Source organism: Notechis scutatus, chromosome 3 (assembly GCF_049901735.1).
Source record: "Notechis scutatus isolate UNSWTSFEM ecotype Mainland chromosome 3, rNotScu1.2, whole genome shotgun sequence".
Lineage (NCBI taxonomy): Eukaryota > Metazoa > Chordata > Lepidosauria > Squamata > Elapidae > Notechis > Notechis scutatus.
Genome location: NC_142011.1, coordinates 142211656 through 142237486, shown reverse-complemented (window position 1 = coordinate 142237486; position 25831 = coordinate 142211656). Strand labels below are relative to the sequence as shown.

The following is a 25831-nucleotide window of genomic DNA, read 5'->3' as shown; positions in this document are numbered from 1 at the left end:
TGTCCTTGACTTCCCAAGAAAGAATGTTGTTGAGTCTAATCTTCCACCTCTCTATGAAATCCCCCCTCCCAAATCCCCAGGCACTAAATGTGGCAGCCTCGAAGTTTCCAAGTGAAATATGGCTTCCAAGGCTGACAGTTTTCTTGAAGACATTTCTTTACCAAACTAGGTAACATCATCAGGCTAGTTCTGATGATGTTACCTAGTTTGGTAAAGAAATATTTGCAAGAAACCCACTAAGCTCAGAGAGAACCAAGGACCCAACAGCTCAACCCTGAGCTACCAATATTTTCTTCTATCAGCATCACTTTTTTTGCAAATGCAATTCACATCAATTTAAAGGGAAAAATGGTTATGTTCAGTGGTGAGATTCAAATAATTTAACAACCGGTTTGCCCAGAGTCAGGATGGCTGTTGTGGGAGGTATGGCCCATCCCTATCCTCCAGCTCTGTCGCATATGCGAGATGAGGCTCCCGCAATGGCCAACCTGACCCTGGGTGAACCGGTTGTTAAATTACCCCTCGTGAGGAAAGGAGGACAAGCAGGAAGAAAAAGAGGGAAAGCAGTCTTCTGCTTCCATTGCGCCGGCTGCTCCGTTGCCTGTTCTCCACTGCAGCACAGCACAGCACCCAGGATCCACTTGGATAGCGGGGGATGGGTAATTTAACAACCAGTTTGCCTGAACATTATAGCTGGCCTGGAATGCCTCATCCTAAGTTATGAACAGTTTGTCTCTGATATCCTACATTACCTCACTGGTTGGTTCTGAACACAAGATGTGAAAATAAAGCCTTACAGGTCTGTTTATTGTTCAATATACTCACATCCTTTTATAGATCCTGCCATGGATACATTTATTATCCAATCACCAATTTGGCTTTCTCCACTGTGAGGCCTATATTGTGAAGAAAAAAAATCTCACTGGACTTTAAACAAGCTGACTTCACACTGCAGTTGAAAGCCCCATACGTAATTATCGAGGCTTTGTAAAGCTAACGTTTGAATTGGTTTTTGTTCTAAAAACTTCTCCATCTGTTATGCATTTTATATTGGTTTTATGGGAATTCTTATTCTTCCTTTATAAGTCAACCAGAGCTATTAACGGAGTGGGTGGCATATTAATTTTCTAAATAAAAACTAAGAATTAGATAGTTTGGTGGGGGAGACAAAGAAGCTAAAATATAGGAGAGGCAGTAATTGAACAAAAGACCACATGTTTGCAAGTTCATGGCTTCTGCTAATGGCATCTCATTTTTTGGACAAATTCAGATAGGAATGCTTTCCAAAGCATGACATATTGGAGCATATGGACACGGCCTCAAGTAGCAGTTCTGTGTACTGTGTCCCATTCTTGCCATTCTTAGTGAGCATAGTATAGGGTGTGATTTCTGTGTACGGATGGGAAAAACAATAGTTATCACTTTGATGCTGACTTATCAAACTTATGTGCCCTAAAACCTATACAGAAACCGGAACATGACTATTTGTGAATGTTCCCACTTTGCCAAACTTTGCAGTCCTTTTCAAAAGTGTGTACAAAATTGCATAGAAGTTAAAGTACATTTGCAACTATAGGATTTTATGAGGTAAAAGTAAAAGACCAATACTCTGTCTTCTTTGTAAGATGAAAATAGCAGCAGCAGTAACTTTTCTGACTGCATATACTATCTAGCTTATTTAATGTAATTAAATAAATGCCTCTAAACTGAAAAATCCTGTTTCTGGACAAGTGAGCATCCAGCAATTTATCTCCAATGAAAAAAAAATCTCTTTAATTTTAAATTGAGCTTGTTCTGTACAAATCAAAGATTCAAGGAACCAAATGGAGAAGAGGAGGTCATTTCACTCTTAATTGTTAAATAATATTTATAAACCCCCATAGGTTTTATTTCCTATAAAAATGCAAATCAAGCTGAAATGAATCAGTTACTATCAGTGGTATAATGGCACTTGTCGCAGGGTTATGGCATTGTCAGTAGATGCTTTTGTTTCATTTTAAACACAATCATTTCTGTAAAGTGGGCAGATATTTAAGAGTGATGTTGTTTATAATTTCAAAGAGAAAGAAAGAAAGAAAAAAGAAACCTTGAAATGCTTTTCTTCCTTATCAGTACTTTGTTACAATTTCCAAACTTCATGTGGAATTTCCAAATTTCACATGAATTCTTTAGAAAAAAATTGGAACGGTTTCCAAAATGAAAAAGATGCAAGTAAAATTACATCAATGGGATTACATTTCTTAGCAAGGACGTGTCAACCAAAAACAAGAGGATGGATCTCAGATAGGCATTTTGCTTCCAGTGGCTCTATTCATGAATATATAGCCACCTTTTTCAGACAAAGTATTTGCAGTCATAAATTCTGAAATGCAGTAACATTTATTTATTATCTATTTACTCATGTTTATATGGCCAAGGAATGACTCTGGATAGTGTACAGCAAAGCTAAAAATAATATATACAATAAGGATTGATATTACTATTATTAAAGGTTTTAAAATTATTAAATGCACAAAACTAAAATTATGATAGATAGAGGATAGAGATAGATTTCTTTTGTGTTTATTATCTCTGTTGTTGGTCTTTATCAAATGCTCACATTAAGGATAACTGAAATGATTAAACAGAATGCATGTATTTAACCTTCTTTGCTAGAAGTAGGTTGCCATACAAATAGTTCCCTCTGTTTTTAATCATTCTATAAACGTAATCAGACTATGAACTTCAGAACTGAGAGGAATGAAATCCTGACTCTTCCTGCTTATAAAGCAACATTCATGGTACTATATTATATATGCAGATGGATAGGTAACTATCTCCAATACAGTATTGTTTTGTTTTGGGTTGCAGACTTTGTGATGTAGTTACCATCCTCTATGACTATTACGTAGAATTGACTATTTCATTAGTGGTGATATAGAGGCTACCAATGACAGTAATGCACAAAAACTCCAATTGTTGCATTTCAGGCTTATGTTTGGTCCTGTTTGAAGATAATAAATTATGACACATAGTTGGAGCAACTGATCTTTAGAGGCAGAAGTTAAAAGTTTCAGTTCAGATTCCCCATTGATAGGAACCATGTTTGCTGAGACACTTTGCATAAAGAATAAAACACAAAAGTTACTTTTCAGATATTCCTAAGAGAGCAAGCACAAGGTTGGAAATGACCCAAGAGAGATCAATCTTATCCAGTCAAAAGTTCATCCAAGTAATCCAAAAAGGCATACAAATAAAAACTTGGCAGGCAGAAATTGAACAATGATTACCACAAAGAGCAGTCAGGTTGTATTTATTTTATTTTATTTATTTATTTATAAAATGTTTTTTCTGCCCATCTTACCATAGGGTAACTCTGGGTAGCTTACAATCAGAAAAATATGTCTATACATATACAATTAAAACATAGTTAAAAATCAAACATTAAAACCTAAGGACCCATGGAAGGCCTGGGAGCAGAGTGGGGGGAGGTGGGATCTGTTGTGATTGATCAAGTAATTGATTACCCTCCCCATGTTTCCTTATGTTTCATGTTCCTGTATATAAAGAGGTAACTGTTACTACCAGTTAACAAATCACTTTCTTTTTTCTTTCTACTAGATAGCTTAACTGATGTTGCATGTTTCAATTTATCATATATTGCTAAGCTTGGAAATGAGCCTAGTTCAGCCTTCGAATCAGCCGACTTCACCTGTGTCTCCTCAAATCCACTTCTGAATTTGAAAGTTTAAACTAATTCATATTTCTCCCCTTTCTTGTTTTGTTCTTCCCACTACTATTATTATTTTTTCCCTATGTTCTTAAAAAAAAAATTGGTGATGCATTGCAAATCAAATGGGCTTTGTGGTTCTCCTTAGAAAGGAGAAATGTCAAAAATAGCTTATTTTATAGGATTATATTTAAAAGAAGGAATTATTTTAATGCTTTGTAATGGGCTTGATATAGAAACCTTCATTCATTCCACTCCCTTGCTTTTTATAGAATTTGGTTGGCTTAACAAAATACATTTCCTATGTTCACATATTATGCTGGGAGCATATGCTCCCCCACAAATAAAAGACATTATGGTTTAATGATGACCTGATTTAGTAAAGAAGACCTTGAAGGGTGGCCTTGAAGGACGAAGAGAAGACCTACTCCCAAGACAGCAATCAGATAAACAAAATTTGAGCCGGGGCCAAGAAAGTAATTTGCAAAAATGCCTCAGAGAGCCTTTCCCTACAATTCTCATGTAGATAAAAGCAGGAGGAAGGCTGGCACATTCACACTTGCAGGATTCGGTTTTTTTTTTTTTTTAAAAAAAAACTGTTAGTTTTAATAGTAATTTTAATAAAATTACTTTTCTATCCTAATAAAAGCACAGTAGTTTTAGTTCTACTTGGTGCCTTTTTCTTAATCTGTGCCATCTATAAGGTTGACGTCTGATTCATGCAATATGCTAAGTTAAATGGCCAGAAATGGTGGGACAACAACAACAATTGGAAAAACATCTCATGCCCATGAACCAAGAATGTAAGGCAAATAATATGAGAATTAGTATTTAGTAAAGAAAGAATTAATAAAGAAAGTACACAGTAATGGTAACCGAAAGAGAAAAGTACATCCTAAACATAGTAATAGAAGGAAAATAAGTATCAGAGTTGAAGTACAACAAGTAACAGAGGAAAACAAGTAACAGAGTTGAACAACATTTACAAGGTTTACTGAAGATGAACAGCTAACTTCATTCCTACAATAAAAGGCAGTACTGATTAGTATGAAGAAACATCTCGTACAAAGCATATTAATATCCACCTTATGTTACCAGTGCCAAACATGGACACTTACAACGAAAATTAATGAGATGTTTGAGGAAAGTTGCTGGAGTGACTAGAAGGTAATAGAATAAGGAATGAGATTATAAGGGAAAGAACTGGAATAAAACCAATATTCAAAGGCATAAAACTACATTCAAAGGCAGTAAATAAAGTGGTTTGCCCATCTGGAGAGAATGTCTGAGGATTCCGTACCATATAAAGCATATATAAAAAGAGAAGAAGGTCAAAGAGCATGAGACAGACCCAGAAGAAGATGGAAAGACAACACCAAAGACATGCTACAGCAGCATCAAATAACAATGGTTGAAGCCAGGAGAAGTGCAAGAACTAAAGTTCTGAATCTACCATTCAACACCCAAAGTGATAAAAGAAAATAAAAAATAAAAATGGTGGGAAGTTTGCTGAACTACAACCATCCCATCACCACTGTTTAGTCTAACTCAGGGGTGTCAAATTCAAGGCCCGCGGTCCGGCCCGGCCTATAATGTGGTTGGATCTGGCCCATGGGCCATACTGGAAAATGTAAGGGGCCAGCCCGCATTGCTTCAGCCAAGTCTACCCATGTCGCTTCAGCCCAGACTACTTACGTTGCTTCGGCCCAGTCTACCCAATGCGAAGAGGAAATATCAGGCCAGCGTGGCCTGGCCCAGTCTACCCATTGTGAAGAGGAAACATGCCAGCAGTTTGGGGAGTGGAGTCAAGCTGGCCATGCCCACCCAGTTGGCCACAACCACCCAGTCAGCCATGCCCCCTCCCCCTCCCCCTCCCCCCTGTGGTCAACCACAGCCCTGATGCGGCCATCAATGAAATTGAATTCGACACCCCTGGTCTAACTAGTTCTTCTACTAACAGCCACAGATGTCAGGTGAGATCATCAGGAAGGCAAATGTTGAAACCAGTGTTGCATCAATGCAGTGATGCTGGTGAATTATATGGGTGATTTTTCTCTTTTCTCTTAGGATGTTCCAGTTAGAAAGAATGGGAAGCCTGGAGAAATACTTCTTTTTGAGCTGTTTCTTCTTCAAGGAACTTCTGGCAGAGTTGTGGGCTGGGGAGTTTTTCCTTTATGTAATAATAATTTGGAAATCGTGGATGGGAAGTTCAAGTGTCCTCTTCTCAGAGGTCATTATGATTCCAGAATTGATAGATTCCAAAAAATTGAAAAGTTGATTTCTTCTGATTTGGATCACTGGCTATGCAATCTTTATTTTCAGGTAGGTGTAATGTCTTCAGAATGATACATCTTAATTTAATATATTGTTCATGTTTTTTTGCTAATGATTTACACTGTGTTAATCAAGCATTTTTACTTAAAGTTCAATAGGTCCATTTGTTGTTTAGAAAGTGGATAATATGACATTGTAAGTGTCATTGTAGTGATATCTAAAATATAGTCATCTTTATGATATTCTGGATTTATTATTCCACTACTTGCTCATTATCCGTTTAACTTTTAATCAATTTTTTAAAAATTCTCCTTACTTCTTCCAAAAAACAACATAAACCAAAATAATAATAATGGTGCTACATCTGTGTTTAATTGCAGATTCTATTTCTACTTGTCTTACTATAATTTATATATATATATATATATATATATATATATATATATATATATATATATATATATATATATATATATATATATATATATATATATATATATATATGGATGAAGTAAAGCTTATATGAATGGTGGTAATGAAAAAAGAGATTGATATGCCTTGGAACTAGATTTCTCTCTACCTTTATACAAAGGACTGGAATTCTGTTCAGAAATTAAACTGTTAAAAATATGTATGAATTGGATATATTTAACTATAAAGTAATGTTAAAAACTGTATGACTTAAAATTTACTTTCATATTTGAACTTCAAAGTCAGCTTAGAGGGTCCATTGAGGATTATGGCTGTGGGGAATAATTGAATCCTTGGATTCACAAATTGATAGACAGTTGTGTTTTTAAATTATTGCACTGCACACTGAGAGCACTTAGGACACAAATTACAGGAATTAAGAAATAGCTAATAACTGGTGGACCCATGTGGTGGGTGTTCCCAAAGAATCCCAGATTTACCCTTTTGATTGAACCTTTGAGAATATTAGCAGAATAATTTTGCATATGGCTGACCTATTCATATAAAAATGTTTTCTCTTATCAGATAATTAAACTTCCATGGTATTCAAATGAAGAGTATAAATATGAAGTGGGCCTTCAGCCGTCTTCAAAAATTCTTCAATATTCAAGTACTGCTGAGAAGGATGGGATTTCAAAGGAAATCATAGGTGGGTTGTGAAATGACATACTAAAAAAGTTCCTGTCTACTATGATACTGTTTAACATGTTCTTTGTTTACATTCATTAAATTTAAAAAATCATTCAGCATCTTATTGTATAGTCATCTTCCCAGCCTTGTTCTACCTATATGGCACAGTTATGAGTGTTATTATCTTAACACATCTGGAAGAATCCAATTATGGAAGCAATTTGTTGTTGTTTTAATCATTTATGGAAGCGATAAACCTTTTGAAATCTAAAGTCTTGCTGATATGAGCAAGGAAAACCTATCACTCTCTTATCTGGGGAGAGAAATTGTCTATATCAATGCTAGAGGTAGCACAAGTTATATCCAGGGGTGAGATTCTACCGTTTCAGCCCAGTCTACCCGTGTCGCTTCAGCCAGTCTACCTACATTGCTACCGGGTGAACTGGTCATTCTGGTGCTCGCTTGGCCCCACCCACGCATCCCTGCCCTATGCTGTCCTTTATTTCTGTCTTTTGAAGCTCAGCTGAGTCACGCAGCACAGCAGATTGCCATTCCTCAGCTGTTTACTGACTGGGGCTGCTGTAGAAAGTTAGTATTGGAAGCACGTGTGCACACGCACTCACTGAACCAGTTGTTACACTGGTTGAATCCCACCCCTAGTTATTTCTTATGTTAAATGTTTGTCTAGCTGATGGGTTTGGACCTAACAAATCCAAAGTATTTTCTCAGTACATCCTTTCCTACTGGGAAAAAAAATCTGACCTCTGAAACTCCAAGGAGCACGGAGGAGTTTTTGATATTAGATTTATCCTCTCAGATGTCTCCGTAAAATTTAAAATGTCTTAAGGATCCTGAAATGCCATTCCAACCTCACAGGGGAGACTTAAAAGGATATTAAAGATTCTGTGATGCCTTTACAAGATCTATAACCTTACAATTGATACATCATTCTAAATTACCAAACAATGCCAAACAATGTATTAGGAACCAGAAAAAAAACAGGGCAGTATATGTCCCACTCTTCATTCTTTGTAAACTTAATTTAATAGATGGATTGTTGTAAACACTGATTTGAATATGATACCTCCTTGGGAATAGATAGATAGATAGATAGATAGATAGATAGATAGATAGATAGATAGATAGATAGATAGATAGATAGACAGACAGACAGACAGACAGATAGATAGATATAGATATAGATACATATATACATACATGCATACATACATACATACATACATACATACATACATACGTTTTCTTAAGTTTTCACAGGTATTTATATGTATGTATTCAGCTTTGTTCGGGTATTTTCCCACATCATTATAGTTGTGCTTTTAAAGTTGTAGAGATGTTTCGGCAGAATCTCATCTGCCATCATCAGGCTTGTGTATCCAAGACGAACGCAATACACAAGCCTGATGATAGCAGATGAGATTCTGCCGAAACGTCGCTACAACTTTAAAAGCACAACTATAATGATGTGGGAAAATACCCGAACAAAACTGAATACCATATTTGTGTGTGTGTGTGTGTGTGTGTGTGTGTGTGTGTGTGTGCCATATTAATAGATAGGGGTAGATGCAAAGAATCATAAGTGAGTTATGCACTGTTAAATGAATATGCTCATTTCCCACTTTTTTTAAAAAAAATAAACCTACTGGATATACAGTTGAATAATTGAAACTCTACTTCCCCCAATCTTCCCCAATATCTCTAAGAATAATTCTCTGTGTCATTTGTATTTATTTATTTACTTGGAGCTTTTTAAAAAGATATTATTAGCTGTTAATATCCCCTGTGGGTTTGTTTTCTAATATATATCAGTTCAATGCTACAGTATGCTGTTTCTGCTAGTGATATGTTGCTAAGAGATTTAATAATGGGCAAACAAACACAACATGTGGCAATCCATTTCAAATTAAAAGTTTATTAAACGTTAGCTTGATGACTTTCTGGCTATTTACAATTAAAGGAGCAAACCTTAGGGAACTAGAAAACACGTGGTAAACCTTACAGCTTTTTCTTTCCAACAGAACAAATACATTTATGATCTGCAGCAAACTGATAGGTTGCATAAATACTCTATTTATTTGGTTGGGACACAACATAAAATTGTGCTAAAGTGACGCTAATGTTGAAATGCAAGCTAGAAAATAGACAAACCTAAATGACAATGAAGTCTGTGCCTTAAGAAGACTCATTGAAACACTCTAATAATGAGAGACTAATCAGTATATGAGATTTTACAAACTGTAGCTTGTCTTGAAAGCACAGTTTTAATTCTAAGTTACATTCAACCTTGGCAACTTTTAAGATGTGTGGACGTCAAGGCCAGAATTCTCCAGCCAGAATGAGTGACGATCTAGGGTTTCTGATTGGAAGACAAATCTCCCATTTCCCAAGGTCATTAATATTCAGTCATTAATTCCAGGGTATGGAATCTGTGAACCCCAGATAATGCTGAATGACATCACCCATAGTGTCAGTCTAGTTGTATATTGTCCATCATTTGATTAATATTGTCCAATATTGAAAATATTTGAAGAATGGCATGACTGCAAGAGATGGTAATGGAAGGTTGAAACACTAAAAGAGAAATGTGCAAATAATACTACTGTGGGAGCTGAAATGAAAGAAGATGTAGAAGAGGTTATTAAAAATCTATAAAAGGAAAGTGGAAAAAATGTCAGTTATTATAAAGGCAAGCTAATATCCACCACCATCCCTAATGAACTTACACCTGACAGCAAAAGTGGTAGATAGCTTTGTTTTCTTGGGTTGAAGATTCAAATGGACAGAAAAATAAAGGGAAGATTGATTGTTCAAAAAACAGTACTCCAAAGTTCAGAATAGTTAAGGCAATAGTTTTTTCTATTGGTCAAGTATGACTCTGAAACCTAGATTTTGAGAAAGAACAACAGAACAAAGATAATTTACAGAGTACAAGGTACTATGGGTACCATCTACTGGAAGAAGTCCTGCTGTACTGACTTCTGATAAGAACTAATTCCAATAGTAAGCAACACTCAAGCAGAGTAATCAAGCAGAGACTCACATATTAGGCATAAGGTTCTACTAGATGATGTGGGGCTAGAAAAAAAATGACTGTGCTTGGCAAAAATGGGGAAAAGAAAACTGGAGGAAAGAGGTAGATGGACAGGAGGAAAAAGATCACTGAAATGTCTATTGAGGACAACTTTAAATTGCAGATTTATATTCATATAGCTAATAAGAGTTCAACCCCCATTTGATGGCCCTTTTAACAGCCAGATCAGCTATTATACCAATTCAGAGTTTTCCAAGTGTTCACTTTTGATGCTGTTTTTCAGTATGATGGGAAAAGGTAGTCTGAATTGCCTGCTATGAATTGCTGCTTGAACTTGGTTTAAATTTCTATATGAAGAAACATGTATGCTCTACTGATCTACATTGTCTACACTAGATTACACTACACTAATGCTATAAAGCATGGAATATCACGGGCACTGCTGATGATTGTGTGATGAAAAACAAGGCGTTTTATCTGCTCATTGGCCAGCTAGTAACTAAATAATAAGAACTTTACCCATATTTCATTTTTTAATCCTTTGAAATAAAATCCTAAAGCAAGGTCTCTTTCATAACACTGAATGCACATGATCTCCTAAAACCAGCTTGTTTTCTGTTTAGTACCAGTTATCCTGTTTAAAGACAAATACAATCTATTATCCATGTAAAAACAACAGTCCTATTAAGGTAGCAGTTCTTATGAAGCATAGCTCTTATCAAGATGCTATGAATTCTGAAGGAAATCTTTCTGCTTAGAGGCATCAAAGCCTTCAAACCTGGTCCTAGTAGCAGATGTTTTGTTGTGAAAGACATCAGCAGCTCACCCATGCTCCCATGGGTTCCCATGAGCTCTGACTGGGGGAATTTACTTCAGAAAAGTAATGTCATATGTTTCAGTGGGAGGTGGGGAGGAGTGACATTTGAACAATCCATTTGACACGTGCTTTGAAGTCCTGGCACCTTTTGAGCTCAAATTTAGGTTCCATTTGGTAGTATGATCTATTTATTGGGACATAAATCACATAACTGTCAGATGCATCACTACCTGGTTCCTTCCTGTTGAAATCTAAAACTATTTTATGCAATTAAGTAGGCACTAACAGTTTTTTTTTTAAAGAGAATCAGAAGAAAGTCAACAGGCTAGTTTAATGTCATTTGTCAGACTGTAGCAATCCACAAACTCATTTTGTTTAATAAATTAGCAGAGACATGAACAGGTCAATACAACATTAATGAAATGTACCTCATTATGGTGGATGTGACATGTTTATATAGACAACTTCTCTGCTGTAAGAACTTTTCAGAGGGAGGTAAATGAAGAAAATAGGACATCTTTTGATACATTGTGCACATAGGAGTAGAGGCAGGGTCACTGTGTTAGAGATATGGGGATGGTTTCCATGGTATGGTGCCAGAATTACTTCAGGAGGGCACCTTTGAGGCAAATCAAGACCTTCATTTATGTGCTTTATGGGCTAATACTTTGGTTCTGGGCATTGTTCTTTTGAACTGCACTCAGATATGGATCCTTCTAGAATGCAGTAAGCAATTTGTAGCCCTAAAAACACTGTAACCATCATGTAATGTAGAGTTTTGAAAACAATCCAGTTTCCAAATAGGAGTGATGGATCCCTTTCTATCCAAATTCCTCAGGAAAAACTAAGGTATCATAGGGAAAAAGAGAAGGGAAAGATAGGGTTGGGGGAAGAATACAAATAAGAACAATTAAAAAGAGTGTTAAAAGAAAGGGCATAGGTGACCTAAGCAAATTTTGATTCTGGGCCAGCCTACTGCCTACTGAAGTCCTTTCACCACTGTCATACAATATGGCTGTCTAGAATCTGATTGAAGTCTTTAGACTTCCCAGGCCTGTGGTAGAAAGAATGGCAATATTACTAACCTATTACCTTTACTACTCCACCTTTGTCTCAAGACCTACAGTTTACTCAATGTAAAGCAGTTGACTTGGGATGCTTTCTATGCCTGGAATCTCATGAGCAATTTGGACATCAGTATGTCTGCTATTTGGGATTGGGAAGGGCAGAGAAATCTTCTATAATAATGATTCTATAATCATTACTAGAATCTCTATTTTATAATGAATATGTTTCTCTGTATATCCATATGCCTCTTCCATGCATTTTACTGAATATCTAAATATGTTTCATTGTTTAATTTATCACATAGTGGATCCTAAATAACAAGAGAGGACGTGTTAACATTAAACAGAAAGACATCAAACAAAAATAATAAACATGCCGTGTGATCCTGGTTTATTTGTTGTTCTCCCATGCAACTCAAACCCAAGATCATGCTTTGTAAATGCCTAATGCAATTCTAGTCCCATTGCGACAGAAAAAGAGTATTTAATGAACTTTCATTGGATATGTAGAAGATAAATATCAGCCTCAATTCAGGTGGACATTCCCATTCTCCGATCTGTTGGTCTCCTGATGTCAAAGGTCTCTGGAAGACATCCAGTTGCAGAATTGCTTCCCATTTGGCTTCAGTAAGCAACGTTCAGATCTGCTGGACAAAAGGTTAAAAAAAGAGGCTTTAAACAACTCTGCAAGTTGTTAATGGGAAACGTATTTCGACAGAACCGTTTTGCAGCGACCTGGCCCATCCCAAAGTGATGCCGGCTGACAGTACTTTGCTGTTCCCGGAGCATAGAAACATGTGGAAGGAATTGTTCTTTCACATTTCACAGGTTGTCATTTCCTTCACAGGGCAACCTCTGACCTCTCGGAGAGATTCTGACACTCATGAGGGAAGTATTCCCAGTGCTGAAAAGGACGTGAGGAAGCGGTTTAACACGGTGAGAGGTGGGAAATGGTGCATATTAGAACAAATTAAGAGGAAAATAACAAATGCCCTCATGGATAATTTCCAGCAGGTCAGAACTTTCAATATGGTGGATAATTTGCTAACATTTTGCTAACTAGAATGATTCTGCATATTTCTTTAACGTATGAAAACAGTAACAGCAACAACAATTTCACACATCTGGTAGGTCAGGGAGAAGCTGAAATTATATGTGGTGACATATGCACACAAAACAGACAGACAGTGACAAAGATTAAAAATGAATTATATTAGGAAAAGTTGATGTACAGAAAAAATATGTATGCATTAAAAGAAGCACACAAAAGGTATATATTAATTATATTAACTGTCATAATATCTAAGCTGGAATCGTGGCAGTATAAGATTTCAGACGTGTATAGCTTCATCAGGAGACAATAAGGATGAAACTATGGATATTCAAAATAATTTTCTCTAAATTGTTCTACGGTGTATAGTCTCTTTCTAGTAATCAGTAATGTCACTGAACAAATGCAGCAGTCTTAATTCTTACAAGGCTTTATAAATTCCCGTGTGCTTCTTTTTAAAGTCACTGTTTAAAACTCCTAGTAGTCCTTGTTTAGTGATTGCCACTTTAGCAAGTTACAACAGTGATGAAAAAACAACTTTGCCACCAATGCTTGCATTTAGGATCTTCACAAGTATGTAAAGTAAAGAAAACCTGAAGTAAGATCATAGTCACAGTTGTGATTTCACTTAGTGACTATTTCACTTAACAACTGAGCTGTTTGTCCCAATTGTGGTTACTAAATGAGGACTACTTATATACAAAACTACTGCTTAAGAATAGATTTAGGAAAGATGTAAAGAAAAGAAGAAGAAACAACTTATGTTTGGTGAATTTCTATACTCAGCAAAAACAAGCCAAACCAAAATTGATGAGAAAATGAGAAACAAAGCAGCATAGTTGGCAACACAGTGCAAGCCATCTTTAACATCTGGCAGGTGATATGAAATAGGTGGCATTTATAGGCTACAATAAACCAATCTACATGGCTGGTAAAGTATGGTTTGCAAGCTGGAATTGTGGGTGCTGATTTGCGGTGATGTGTATTTAGGGCTAAAAGAAAATGATGCATTTGGTATCACCTGGAAAGATCTTAGGAGAGTTGACATTTATAGCTGACTTATGAAGCAAACGCTGCGAAAATACAGCAGGCTTTCCTTATATCACTTCCCATTTTATACAATTTCAATAGAGGTATGGCTTCTGGCACGGAACATGCTTCTTTGTATCTGCTATATATATGATGTAAACGTAATTACCTGAAAAAAAACAAAAAACCCAGAGGCTTCTCCCATCAATAAATCCTTAGAGGCAGTGTTTCAAAAGGATCACTGACATTTGTTAAAATAAAAGAATATGTGCCCTTCGTTCTTCATAGCTAGAAAACTTGCACATGGGTTTAAACAGATATGATTTTTATGCCGCAAATATTCTGCAAACCTACTGCAGTATGGCAACACAATAGGATATGTATTGTCTAATTTGCAAAAATAAATAAACAAATTCACAGGCTTGTTAGTCTTCATTTCATTTCAGTTGCTTAGTCCTGCTCCCAGGACACCTTTACTAATAAGACTTAATATGATGCTTATGTGTTATTCTACATATTTCACTGTCTTTTTACATCAGGTCTCTGTCTCTCTCTCCCTCTCCCTCCCATTCTACCCCCTCTCCTAGTTGTACTTGTAATTTGTAGTGGAGTCATAGGAAAAGTTAGGCAGGAAGGGGAGAGCTACGCAGTATATGATTTTCCCCCTCAAAACAACAACTAGCCTTATATTAGTTTATTTGAATTCAAGCAAAGAAAGAAAATGGCTGCACTAACCTCATAAAGAAGATCTAGTCATGTATTTTTCAAACTTGGTAACTACAAGATGTGTGGACTTCAATTGCCATATTCATCAGTATGCTGCCTGGGGAATTGTTGGAGTTGAAGTTCTTCTATACTGATGTTGAGTAAAGATGTTTCTGTTCAAATATATGGGTGTACAGAAGGCTAACTAATGCTTTAATTTTGGGGGGATGAGTTCAATTCCATCATACTTTCTTCTGTAGGTGAGCAATCTGCATAGAAAGAAAAATTCAGGAAAGGGGAACTGCTTGAATGCGGTAAAAAAAAACTGTCCAGAAATGTTAGATCAGGGATCACCAACCTTTTGGACCTCGGGGACCACCAAACTCATAATTTTAAATCCCGCGGACCAGAGATCCTGGGAAAATCTCCAAAAAAGTCTGCAGGATAATTCCCCACCCTGTTTTTCTACCAATCAACCATTCTTTATTTGAGATCACAAGATACCGTCTCCAGCTCTGTTCTTGAGGGGGGAGAGAGACTTTTGGCTTCATGCAAGGAAAGCAGCAGAAGTCTCTTTGTCTCCCCCAAACTCCACCAGAAATGAATCTTTGCCAGTGCAGCCTCTTGGAGCAGGATGCCTTGCCCCAAAGACTCATTTCTAGTGGAGTTTGGGGAAGAGAAAGAAAGACTTTTTCTGATTTCCTTGCGTGCAGCCAAAAGCAGACGAAGAAAGAAGCAGAAAGAAGCAGCCCAGTGGCCAGGCGAGGCACATGGGGCGAGTAGGTCAAGTCCCCCCCAGCCCTTTCCCCCCTCCCCTCGCTACCTCATGTTGTTCGCAATGCAAGTGATGCAAGCCTTGTGTTCCCGTGGGCCATGTGGGCGGCATAGCCTTGTGTTCCCACACAGCCTGGATTAATTGCTTTGGGGCTGACATTTCTCTGCGGACCACCAAAATTTTCTCATGGACCACCAGTGGTCCCCAGCCCACTGGTTGGTGACCACTGTGTTAGACCATATTTTTAATATAAGTCCCTCTTCAGAGTTTCAATATTTCAAACTAAAATATTAAGAATAAACCAGTAATCTTTTTTCATAATTTTTAAAAACACCTTTAATGAAAAACTAACATCGTGTTGTCTTTATATTCTATAACAGTAGTTTAGAATAGAGAATTATTGGTTTGAATGTCTAAAGTAAGCTCCAAAGTTATCTTAATATGTCCTATGAACGATGTACTTGAAATTCTTTCTATTGTTTTTCTATTTTTGTTGCCTTTTTGTTAGTTGACTATAATAAAGACATATAGAGAATGCTGAAATTCAATGTGACAGCACTTGTATTGCATTTGTAATATTCTTAATTCAGTCCCTGGCATCTCCAGTTAAGAGCATCAGACACAATTTCCTTAAGCTATTAAAGACCTCCTGCCAGTCAAAGAAAACAAGATGTTTTATTGATAACATAGAATGGCTTGGAGGGCTCGAAGAATCAAAGCTCAAAGATAAAGAACATGCTTACTACCCACACCTAAGGACAGCTTCATTCAGACAAGCTGGCTATCAGTGGTCTGCACCACAAAGCAGACAACTTATATAAAAAAGTTTTATGTAGTCTTCCATTAAGAGTTGATTTGCATTCTTGTGATTTTTAATGAACTTCAAATGATGTCCTTCCTCCAGATTAATACAATGGGAGAATAAAAGCCTGGAGACCAAAACATATGAAGAACAGTTGCAGAAATTGGGTATGGCTAGTCTAGAGAAAAGAAGGACTCGGGGCAGTATTTCTATATTTGAGAGGCTGCCACAAAGAAGAAGGAATCAATCAACTTATTTTTCAAACTACCAGAGGACAGGAAAGAAACAATGGATGGAAACTAATCAAGGAGAGAAGCAACCTGGAATTAAGAAGAAACTTTCTAGTAGTGAGGACAATTAACCAGTGGAACAACTTGCCTTCAGTAGTTGTGGGTCACTGGAAGTTTTTAAGAAGAGACTGGAAAGCCATACGTCTGAAATGGTCTCCTGTGTGAGCAGAGGGTTGGACTAGAAGACCACCAAGTTCCCTTCCATTTCTATTCTGATTCAATTGAATTGATAGAATGTACTTTTAATAGCATCCATCACCTATGCAGGAATAGTAGTAAACCTATTATAAGGGTTCAACTTGAAGACTGTTTGACCCAAATGATTTTCTAAAGGTTCTTGGAAATCTCACTCACTGGATAGGTATCTCCCTAATTTCAATGTAACTATATCAATGGGTGGCATTGGCTCATGGCCTAGGTAGTGGATGCCATTACCACCAGACATCTTCTCTGTAAGCAGGTAAATTAGCTCTATATGTGCTGAAAATCTGATAGGCACTGAAGTATCAGGAAGTCAGAATAACAGAAGACTTGTGACAAATAGGAAAGAAATGATGAAGGATTTATTTCCTTAACTCAGAGCTAGGTAATTCACAGAATAGATAGGGGATGATCTCATAGATGGCTACAGGGAAACAAGTGGTTATAGATGATGACACGTGCATGATGACATCATACAAATGCAATAGTTTAAATACATGGGGACACAAATTCATAATTTCAGGATATGTGCAATGATGTCACTGTACACATGTTATTTTGGTGGCATTGCAGTTTGCTATGGATGGCTCTGGATTTCTTAATAGGTTACTATGATCAGTCTACAACTTTATTAATAAATTCTCCAATTCCAATTTCCAACATAGTTGGAAGTTGAAGCAGGAGCAATATCCATATATTTGCCTTCAGCTCCATATTGTCAAGCTAAAGTGAATAAACAGAGAACAGAAATAGGCAGGCTGCTTGTCAAGATGAAACCTATGAATTGTTGGCTGTGCTTATGATAAGTTTAAGACCATAGAGTGGAAAGAGTTGACTTCACTGCACCACAAATGCAGAATGAAAATTATATTAGCCAAAGAGGGCTTTTCCAGTGACTGCATTCTGATTCTGCATTTTGATTCTGTAACTCCCTTCCAAGCTTTCTCATCAATAATCTGTCAGGACTGTAATAGAAGCTGATGACATAAGCTAGGAGGCAAACTTTTTTTGCCATATGGAAATAGAGACCTCAGTAGAGATTCAGAAATTTATCCAGATTCCCTATTTGAAACTTAAATTCCTATCTAAGAGTATCTGTTTCCTTGAAATGTGCTGAACTGCTAATCTCCTTGGATGAGGACATATTGGAATTATAACTGAATACATCTGAAGAGCATCAAATTGAGGGAAATGGGATAAAACCAGATGACAACTTGGAGTCCTCACAGGGTGATATAATAGATTTAAAAATCAGTTATGGAATCTCGTGTTTCTATTGGGTAGGGTTGTAGCAACAGAAATATCCTACATGTAGAAAAAAACATTAAACCCCCCAGTTGTATCATTTGTTAACTCAATGGGGTGTTTGTTTTGTGATACAGGCGACAAATCTTCAGCATGAGAAGTTTGAGAATGATAGAAGGGATAGGGATAATCTTTTGGGGGCTCTCTTCTAAAACTATTACAGTAAAATGGTCAATAGAAACAACTATGTTTGAATACAGTATATAATTGTCTGCAGACTTGTCAGTAAGACTTTCATTTTAATTACAATTTCTGGTGCAGCTGTTCTAACTCATCTTCCATCATCTCATAGTTGATAGGGCATCTAATTAGCACTTTATAGCATATTGTGGTCAATTATAAAATGCTATAAAAAGAGTTTAGCAAAGGCAAACTACTGTATGCCTTTCACATTGTTTTATTTAAAGGAAATTTTACACGGCATTTTACAACACAAGTTTTTTTTCTACTACCTATGAAACCCCCCTATGATTATTACTTTTTTGATTTAAAAAAATAGTCTGAAGATGTTAGATATCTTTCTGATTGCTGACCCCATTAAGATCTTCTTGAAATAATAGATTGGTTTAATTCCTCAAGCCAAAGAGAACTGGTAGCATCTTAAGTATTTTCCATATTTCTTGCATTGATGTGCCTATATAGAAAGTACAAAAAGAAAACAATCCAAAAAAAGAAGTTTTAAATGTACCAAGCTAAGGTTTACTTAATTAGAACCTTGAGGCAATAAAAGGAGCATTTTAAAATTCTGTGAATCTTAATATGCTAAATAATGCAAAGCTTCAACTCTTCAAGCATAAGACACACATCTGGCCGCTTAACATTTAAATTACAGCGGGGGCGGAGAATCCCTTTGAATTCTGTGGTAAATGTCTTGAAGAAAAGGATGGCAAATGTATCACAACCAAATTTAATTTCATTTTAGGTTTTCATCATGTTTAATTGCGCAGCATTTTGCCAGCCTCCCCTTCTCTTATTTATGACACATTTTCTTTTTTCCTTCTGTATTTTTATTGATCTTTAATTTAAGCAACTCCTCACTGTTTATGGCTGTTGAAGAATTACATTGCATTCTACTAGGAAATCTATCTAGAGTTAAAAGTAATGAGCTCAGTGATACAGAAAATAAAGGAAAGAATACAAGCTTTTAAAAAAAGGGCCTCCACAAATTAAAGTCACCCAACTCACAAGAAAATGATTAAACAATGCTATCACATTTATTTTCATTTCAGTTTTTCACTTGGATGCTTTTGTCCTTCTTATCCTTTCATTTCTATCCGAGTATTATGTGCTATACAGCTTCCTAGGCAGGAGCACACTGGCAAAAATACATAGATGCATTCATATATAGTTGGAAAAGCAGCCAGTGATACTTGTGTGGCTTTAGTTGCAATAACCACTACGGGGTCAAGGATGACATGGAAAATTTCCTTCTTTCAGAAGACAGGAACTTGGTTTGTTGAAGTGTTTTTTCTCCTCTGAAATTAAGAAAACAGATCTCTGTGAAACTTAATTGTAATGGGCACAAATAACAAAAACAACATCAACATGTCAATTTACATCATTTGAGTAATGATAACATTTGTAGCACACATTAACAAAATATTAGTTGCTACAATTAATCCTTCCCTGGGCATAGAGTGCTGCTTAGTCCAAAATTATTTTCCTCTCCTCAACTCTTCATTTTTTTATTAGTTTATTATGTATCATCAATTCAATGTCAGCTCTTAGAGATCATGTAGCTAGATGTTTTTATTTTCCTATGGTAATCTCTCCCCAACTTGATCATTCAGCTCTTCCCACAATAGATCCATCACTGCTGTAATTAAGAGTCGCCTTGTGGTGAGATGGATGACAAATACATTTAATAAATAAATAAATAAAATTAAGACCTTCCTTCTTAACTGCTGGTCATCTTATTTTCTTTCCTTTAATTAGTCCTGGCATCATAAACCTCTCAAGTGAGTTAGGCCTTTGAATAATGTGTCCAAAATATGATAATTTATTTAAAGGTCCTTTGTGCCTCAAGTAAGATATGTTGGTTTGTTCAAAGACCTGTTGTTTTCTTCTGATGTTCTCAGAAATCATGTCTAACACCCAAGTTTGACAGGATTAATACTTTTTTTTACCCTGCTTCTTCAAAGCTCAAGTTGCTTTCATTGTGTGTCACAGGGATTATCATTGTCTGCAAGATTCTGATCTTTTGTAGACACATCCTGGCATCTGAATTATCTTTTGCAAGGACTTCATTGAGAATGTTCCATGAGCAGAAGATTTTCATTTTCAGTATCAGAGTAGTATCATCAGCACAGTTATCAGTCATTCATGTTTTCCCCTCCAATTTTAAAACCACATTCATCTTCTTCCAATTCATCTTCTCTCAATAAATAATCTGCATATCGATTGAATAAATAAGGGGAAAGTATATAGCCTTCTGTCATTGCTTTGCCAACCTGGAACCAATCCTTTTTGTTCTGTTTGGATTGTAGTTTCCTAACCTGTATCTAATTCTTGCATGAGGAAAATGAAATGTTCTGGAATTCCTATTTTTCTAAAGATGTTTAACACAATCAATGGCCATTTAGCACCTACTGACTTTTTTTAAAAAAACATTATTTGTCTATACCACCTCTGACTGGCCCCGAGTCCCAGCTGATCGGCTGGGTCTTCTTTTGTTGCCCTGCAGAGGTTAGTGGGGTGGGGAGGGATTGAGATTTTGTAGTATCCTTCCCCTGGAGTGGAGTGGAAATGGGGATTTTGTAGTATTCTTCCCTTGCCACGCCTACCAAGCCACACCCAGAGAAAAAATTGCACCCCACCACTGCCTAAGCATTGTTTTGCTAGCAGTTAAAATTAAGAATATTATGCAATAGTTTTCACTATTAAGTCTACATGCTTTAGTATTGATCTTTGGTCTTTTGCAATCTATTGGTCACTGGCCATCTATTCTCCAGATTTGCTGGTATATCTTGATCATAACTAATTATTTCCCGTGTGTGTGTGTGTGTGTGTGTGTGTGTGTGTGTGTGTGTGTGTGTGTATTCTTCTGTACTAGATGTGTATAAAATTAAATTGTATTCTCTTGGAAGTTGACATGTCTACTTACAGAATTTCAGCATACTTTCCATTTTTGTTTGACCTTCTTGAAATCAGGTACTATCTGTTCATTGTTTTTCTTTTGTGTCATTTCAAATTTGGAATCCTTCTTTTGAGTTTGGAAATCTCTTGCAAGGCTTTACTTTAAAAAAAAAAACATGAGTGTTTTCATCTCCCATATTTTTGTAGATGTTGTAGTATTTACTATTTGTCTCTTCTAACAGCTGTCTAAAATAATACGTTAAGATCCTTTCTGAAATTTTTGTCTTTCTTGGGTTTGGATTTTATTCTCTTCGAAGTAATTTCCACTGTTAGTTTTGACATCCAGTTTGCTTTCTTGTGTTTCTTCATGTTTGGCAGTCTCTTTTCACATTCACATTTAACAACTTATTTAAGTTTAGTCCACAAGTCCTCTGACTTCCAAGCAACGAGGTTCAAAGCAATTTCTCATGTACTCCTTAAAATTGGAAGTCTATGCTCAAGATTACATCCTGGAAAACAGTTGGTTCCCCCCCACTATTTTGCTTTAACATGACTTGGAATTTGCATATCTACAGCTTGTGATCTCACAATCTATGTCTTTGCTGTTATATATGAGTTTGGTAGATTAATAGATAGAAAAAATATACTTGCATATTGACAATTATTCATTTTTTGTGTAATGATAGTCTTGGCTAATTCTTTAACCTATGCCCTCCTTCCCATAGCAAGTCAATCATAATATTAAGATTATAGCTATAAAATCTGTCCCTTCAGCCTCAAATTTATCCTGAATCTTACCTGACAAAGGCTTAAAATATATTTTATTCCGACAATGCCATTATTCTACTAACACATTCATATTATGAATATTAAATTAAATTACATTAATCATTAAAATATTACTACATCTGTGGAAAAACATAATTTATAGTGTTTTTCTTTTTAACATTGGATTATTTCTATCAACATTAGTTAAACAGTGGTAGAGAGGCAGTATATTAAATAATAGATTAATAGCCTGATGCATGCCTCTAAGAATAAAATTCCATAACCTTCTGTCCAGACCCACTGAGCCATTTTTTGTGTGGTGCCAAGAAAAAAATAGCAATGTTTCTGCGTTGTTTTCTCTTTTAAGGAAAACAATGAGAAACGGGGAGGGGGGGCATAACTCTTTCGGGGGGGGGGGGACTGTTGCCAGGATTGGCATGTCCATGCCTTCCTGGCAACAGTGCCGAAGTGATTGCCACTGCCTTGTGGAATGTTTTATAAAGCCTTATCAAGATTGGGTGTTAAGTGATTGAAGATAGACCTAGAAGTTTTTTTTTTTTTTAAATTCAGTGATTTTTTTTTTCATTCCTCTAAATAGTTTTAGTTTAGATATGTAAAGGACTGAAGTGCAGTTGATTTCAACGAAATGTAATTTTGCTTTATTTGGGCTGAGCCAAATCCATTACTTAGAACAAGCAAGCAAATGAAAGCAAAAACACCATTGTTGGAAGAAAAGTCTTCGTAGGATACATTTAGAGGAAGAATAATTTTCAGAGCCATCCAGGGGACTCCCGTGTCTCAGCCTAATGGCTGCTATTTCTGCTCTTCTGATGTTTTGTTTGCATGAAGAGCAAAGCAGTGACATCTCCTTTGATGCTGATCAGAGCATTGCACGGCGCGCAATTAAGTTATGAATGTATTGTTATTAAAAGGCACAAAATGTTTCTGCCCATGCAGTCCCTGTGAGAAAGAAGATGGTTCCTGTAGCCACACCCTCCTGTCTCTGACTTGAACGGGTTTTGAGTCATGTGCATGATCAAACATAGCCCAGTGAAGGATGTTCATGTATACAGTAATCAATTTAATGCCTTTCTGTGTTGCACCTTCAGCGTAACAATACAGATTCCTATGCAACGTGTGACTTCGGTATCTGCACTTTGCAGGTGAATCTGTTTTGAAATCACAAAGGCTTTTTCACACAGCCGCTGCCTAGGTAGCAAGGCCTATTACTGGGGTGGATGTTAGAAAACCTTAGGGGAACAGGCAAGGGGGGGGGGGAGATGCATCCATTTTATGCTTATATTTTAGAAATATCATAATAACAGTATAACACCTAGAAATACTAGCATGACAAAGTAACAACAGTGGCACATTGGAATATCTGTAAGAAATATCATTTGCCTGCAAGCAAGACACGTGGGACCACACAATAGAAAAAGTAATAGAAAATGAAGAAGCTAAAATCTTTTGGGACTATAGAATTCAAACAGGCAGTCACCTGACACACGACAACCCAGACCTAAACAACTTTTGGTGAGAAAGAAAAAAAAGTCTGGATAGTGGATGTGGTATTTACTGGAGACAACAGACTAGAAGGGAAAGAACAGGAAACAATGGCAAAATACAAAGACCTGCAAATTAAAGGTAGAATGATTGTGGCAAAAGAAAACAAAGGTAGTACCAATAGTAATAGGTGCCTTGGATGCAATCCAATCTCAAAGCATCTGTGGCACCATTTGAACACCATTGGCACTGCAATGGTGCCAGTCAATTGCAAAAGCAACTTTACTACTAACAGCTTATATCCTGCAATGATATCTTTAGCACCATCAAAGAACATCTGCCTATCCTAGGTCTTTGGGAAGGACAAAACTCCAAATCTAGTCTAAATATCAGGCTGACTGTGTGATGAACAACAACAACAACAACAACAACAACAACAACAACAACAACAATAATAATAATAATAATAATAATAATAATAATAATAATAATAATAATAATAATAATAATAATAATAATAATAATATACACCTATGGAAGACATGTCCCAAAGATGTTTTTTTTCCCAAGAGGCAATTGGACTTTGTAGTTTTTCTTTGAAGACATTTTGCTTGTCACCCAAGAAGATTTTTCAGCTCTGACTTCAGTTCCCCAAAATGAGAAGTGAAACGTCTTCAAAGAAAAAACAGAAAGTCCAGTTGCCTCTTGGGAAAAAAAACACCTTTGGGATTTACAGATTACAGATAACAGAGTTGGAAGGGACCTTGTAGTCATCTAGTCCAACACCCCACCCAAACAGGAGACCCTACACCATTTCTGACAAATGGCAGTCCAATCTCTTCTTGAAAGCCTCCAGTGATGAAGCTCCCACAACTTCCGAGGACAAGCTGTTTCATTGGTTGATTGTTCTCATTGTCATAAAATTTCTCCTTATTTCCAGGTTGAATCTCTCCTTGTTCAGTTTCCATTCATTATTCCTTGTCTGGCCTACAGGTGCTTTGGAAAATAGCTTGACTCCTTCCTCTCTGTGGCAGCCCCTCAAATATTGGAACACCTTTCTCTCCTGGTCCTTCTCTTCACTAGACTTACCCAGTTCCTGTAACCATTCTTCAGATGTTTTAGCCTCCAGTCCCCTACTCATCTTTGTTGCTCTTCTCTGCATTTTTTGTAGAGTCTCAACATCTTTTTTTATAGTGTGGTGACCAAAGCTGGATGCAGTATTCTACGTGTGGGACAACCATGACCTGGATGAATTTCCATAGATATATGGAAGACATGCTACATCAAATTTTATTCAAGTGACATATGCAAGAATGGCAGGGGTGGAATAATATTTATCAGACATGAGTAAGGAGAGCTGTAGAGGGGAGCTGAAGTTGCAAACATAATACTACCAAACAAGATTTTTCTCAGCTTTACTACTCTTTCTTTAGTCATTCTATTCACTCTTGTTTCTGGGTGCATTCAAAATAATTTATACGAAGTTCCTCAGATAGGAAATGTAGTTCCGTGTTTACATAAATCCATTTGATAATTTCTGCTCTGAAGCAAAATTGACCAGGCAACAAACTCGAACCACCAAGAACTTATTCCCTAATGGTTTAGGTAGTAGTCTTAAAGCAATTATAGCCTAAAATGTGGCACAGTGGTTAGAATGCAGTTTTGCAGGCAAACTCTGCCCGCATACCAGGAGGTTGATGCTGACCGCCTTCCATCCTTCCAAAGTCACTAAAATGATTGTTGGGGGCAATATGCTGACTCTGTAAACTGCTCAGAGAGTGTTGTAAAGCACTATGGAGTGGTATATAAGTCTAAGTACTATTGCTATTGCTAATTGTAACATTGTGGAATCCATCGTGCTCTCAGTGCTTGTAAGTGAGGAGTTTGTTCCCTGTTTATATACAGTAGCTTGCACTACCAGACTGTGTATAAATGGGCAGCAACACACATAAGCACTGATGATATTACTTAGACAGGTAATTAAACAGCTGCAAGCAAATAACCAAGTTCAAAGAGCACAAAGGACTCCAAAGTACAACTCTGAGCCACATATATTCTCTTCTGTTGAAATGTAATATTGATTAATTCCGCACTCTTGCAAGACCTAAGATGAAAGTGTGGGAATCAATGCTAATGAAATTTCCTTGGTAGTTATCAGTTAAAATCCTACATGTTGCAGAATGAACAAGATTATTTTTAAACAAATATAGTCATTCTAAAAAGAGGCAATTTGAGTAAGAGTCCTAAGATCTCCTGCCTGCTATTTTCAGCTATTTCAGGACTGTAATTTATGAATGTTAATTTTTA

General features: G+C 36.5%; 1 protein-coding gene across 1 annotated transcript in view; it reads left to right on the top strand.

The window, feature by feature from the left end:
- Positions 1-25831, top strand: part of LOC113418034 (uncharacterized) — a 195351-nt gene that overhangs the window by 68459 nt on the left and 101061 nt on the right. The window contains exons 9-11 of the mRNA XM_087960075.1: positions 5777-6031; positions 6980-7103; positions 12868-12956. Of these exons, the coding sequence (XP_087816201.1) occupies positions 5777-6031; positions 6980-7103; positions 12868-12956 (468 nt within the window). The remainder of the gene's footprint in view (positions 1-5776; positions 6032-6979; positions 7104-12867; positions 12957-25831) is intronic.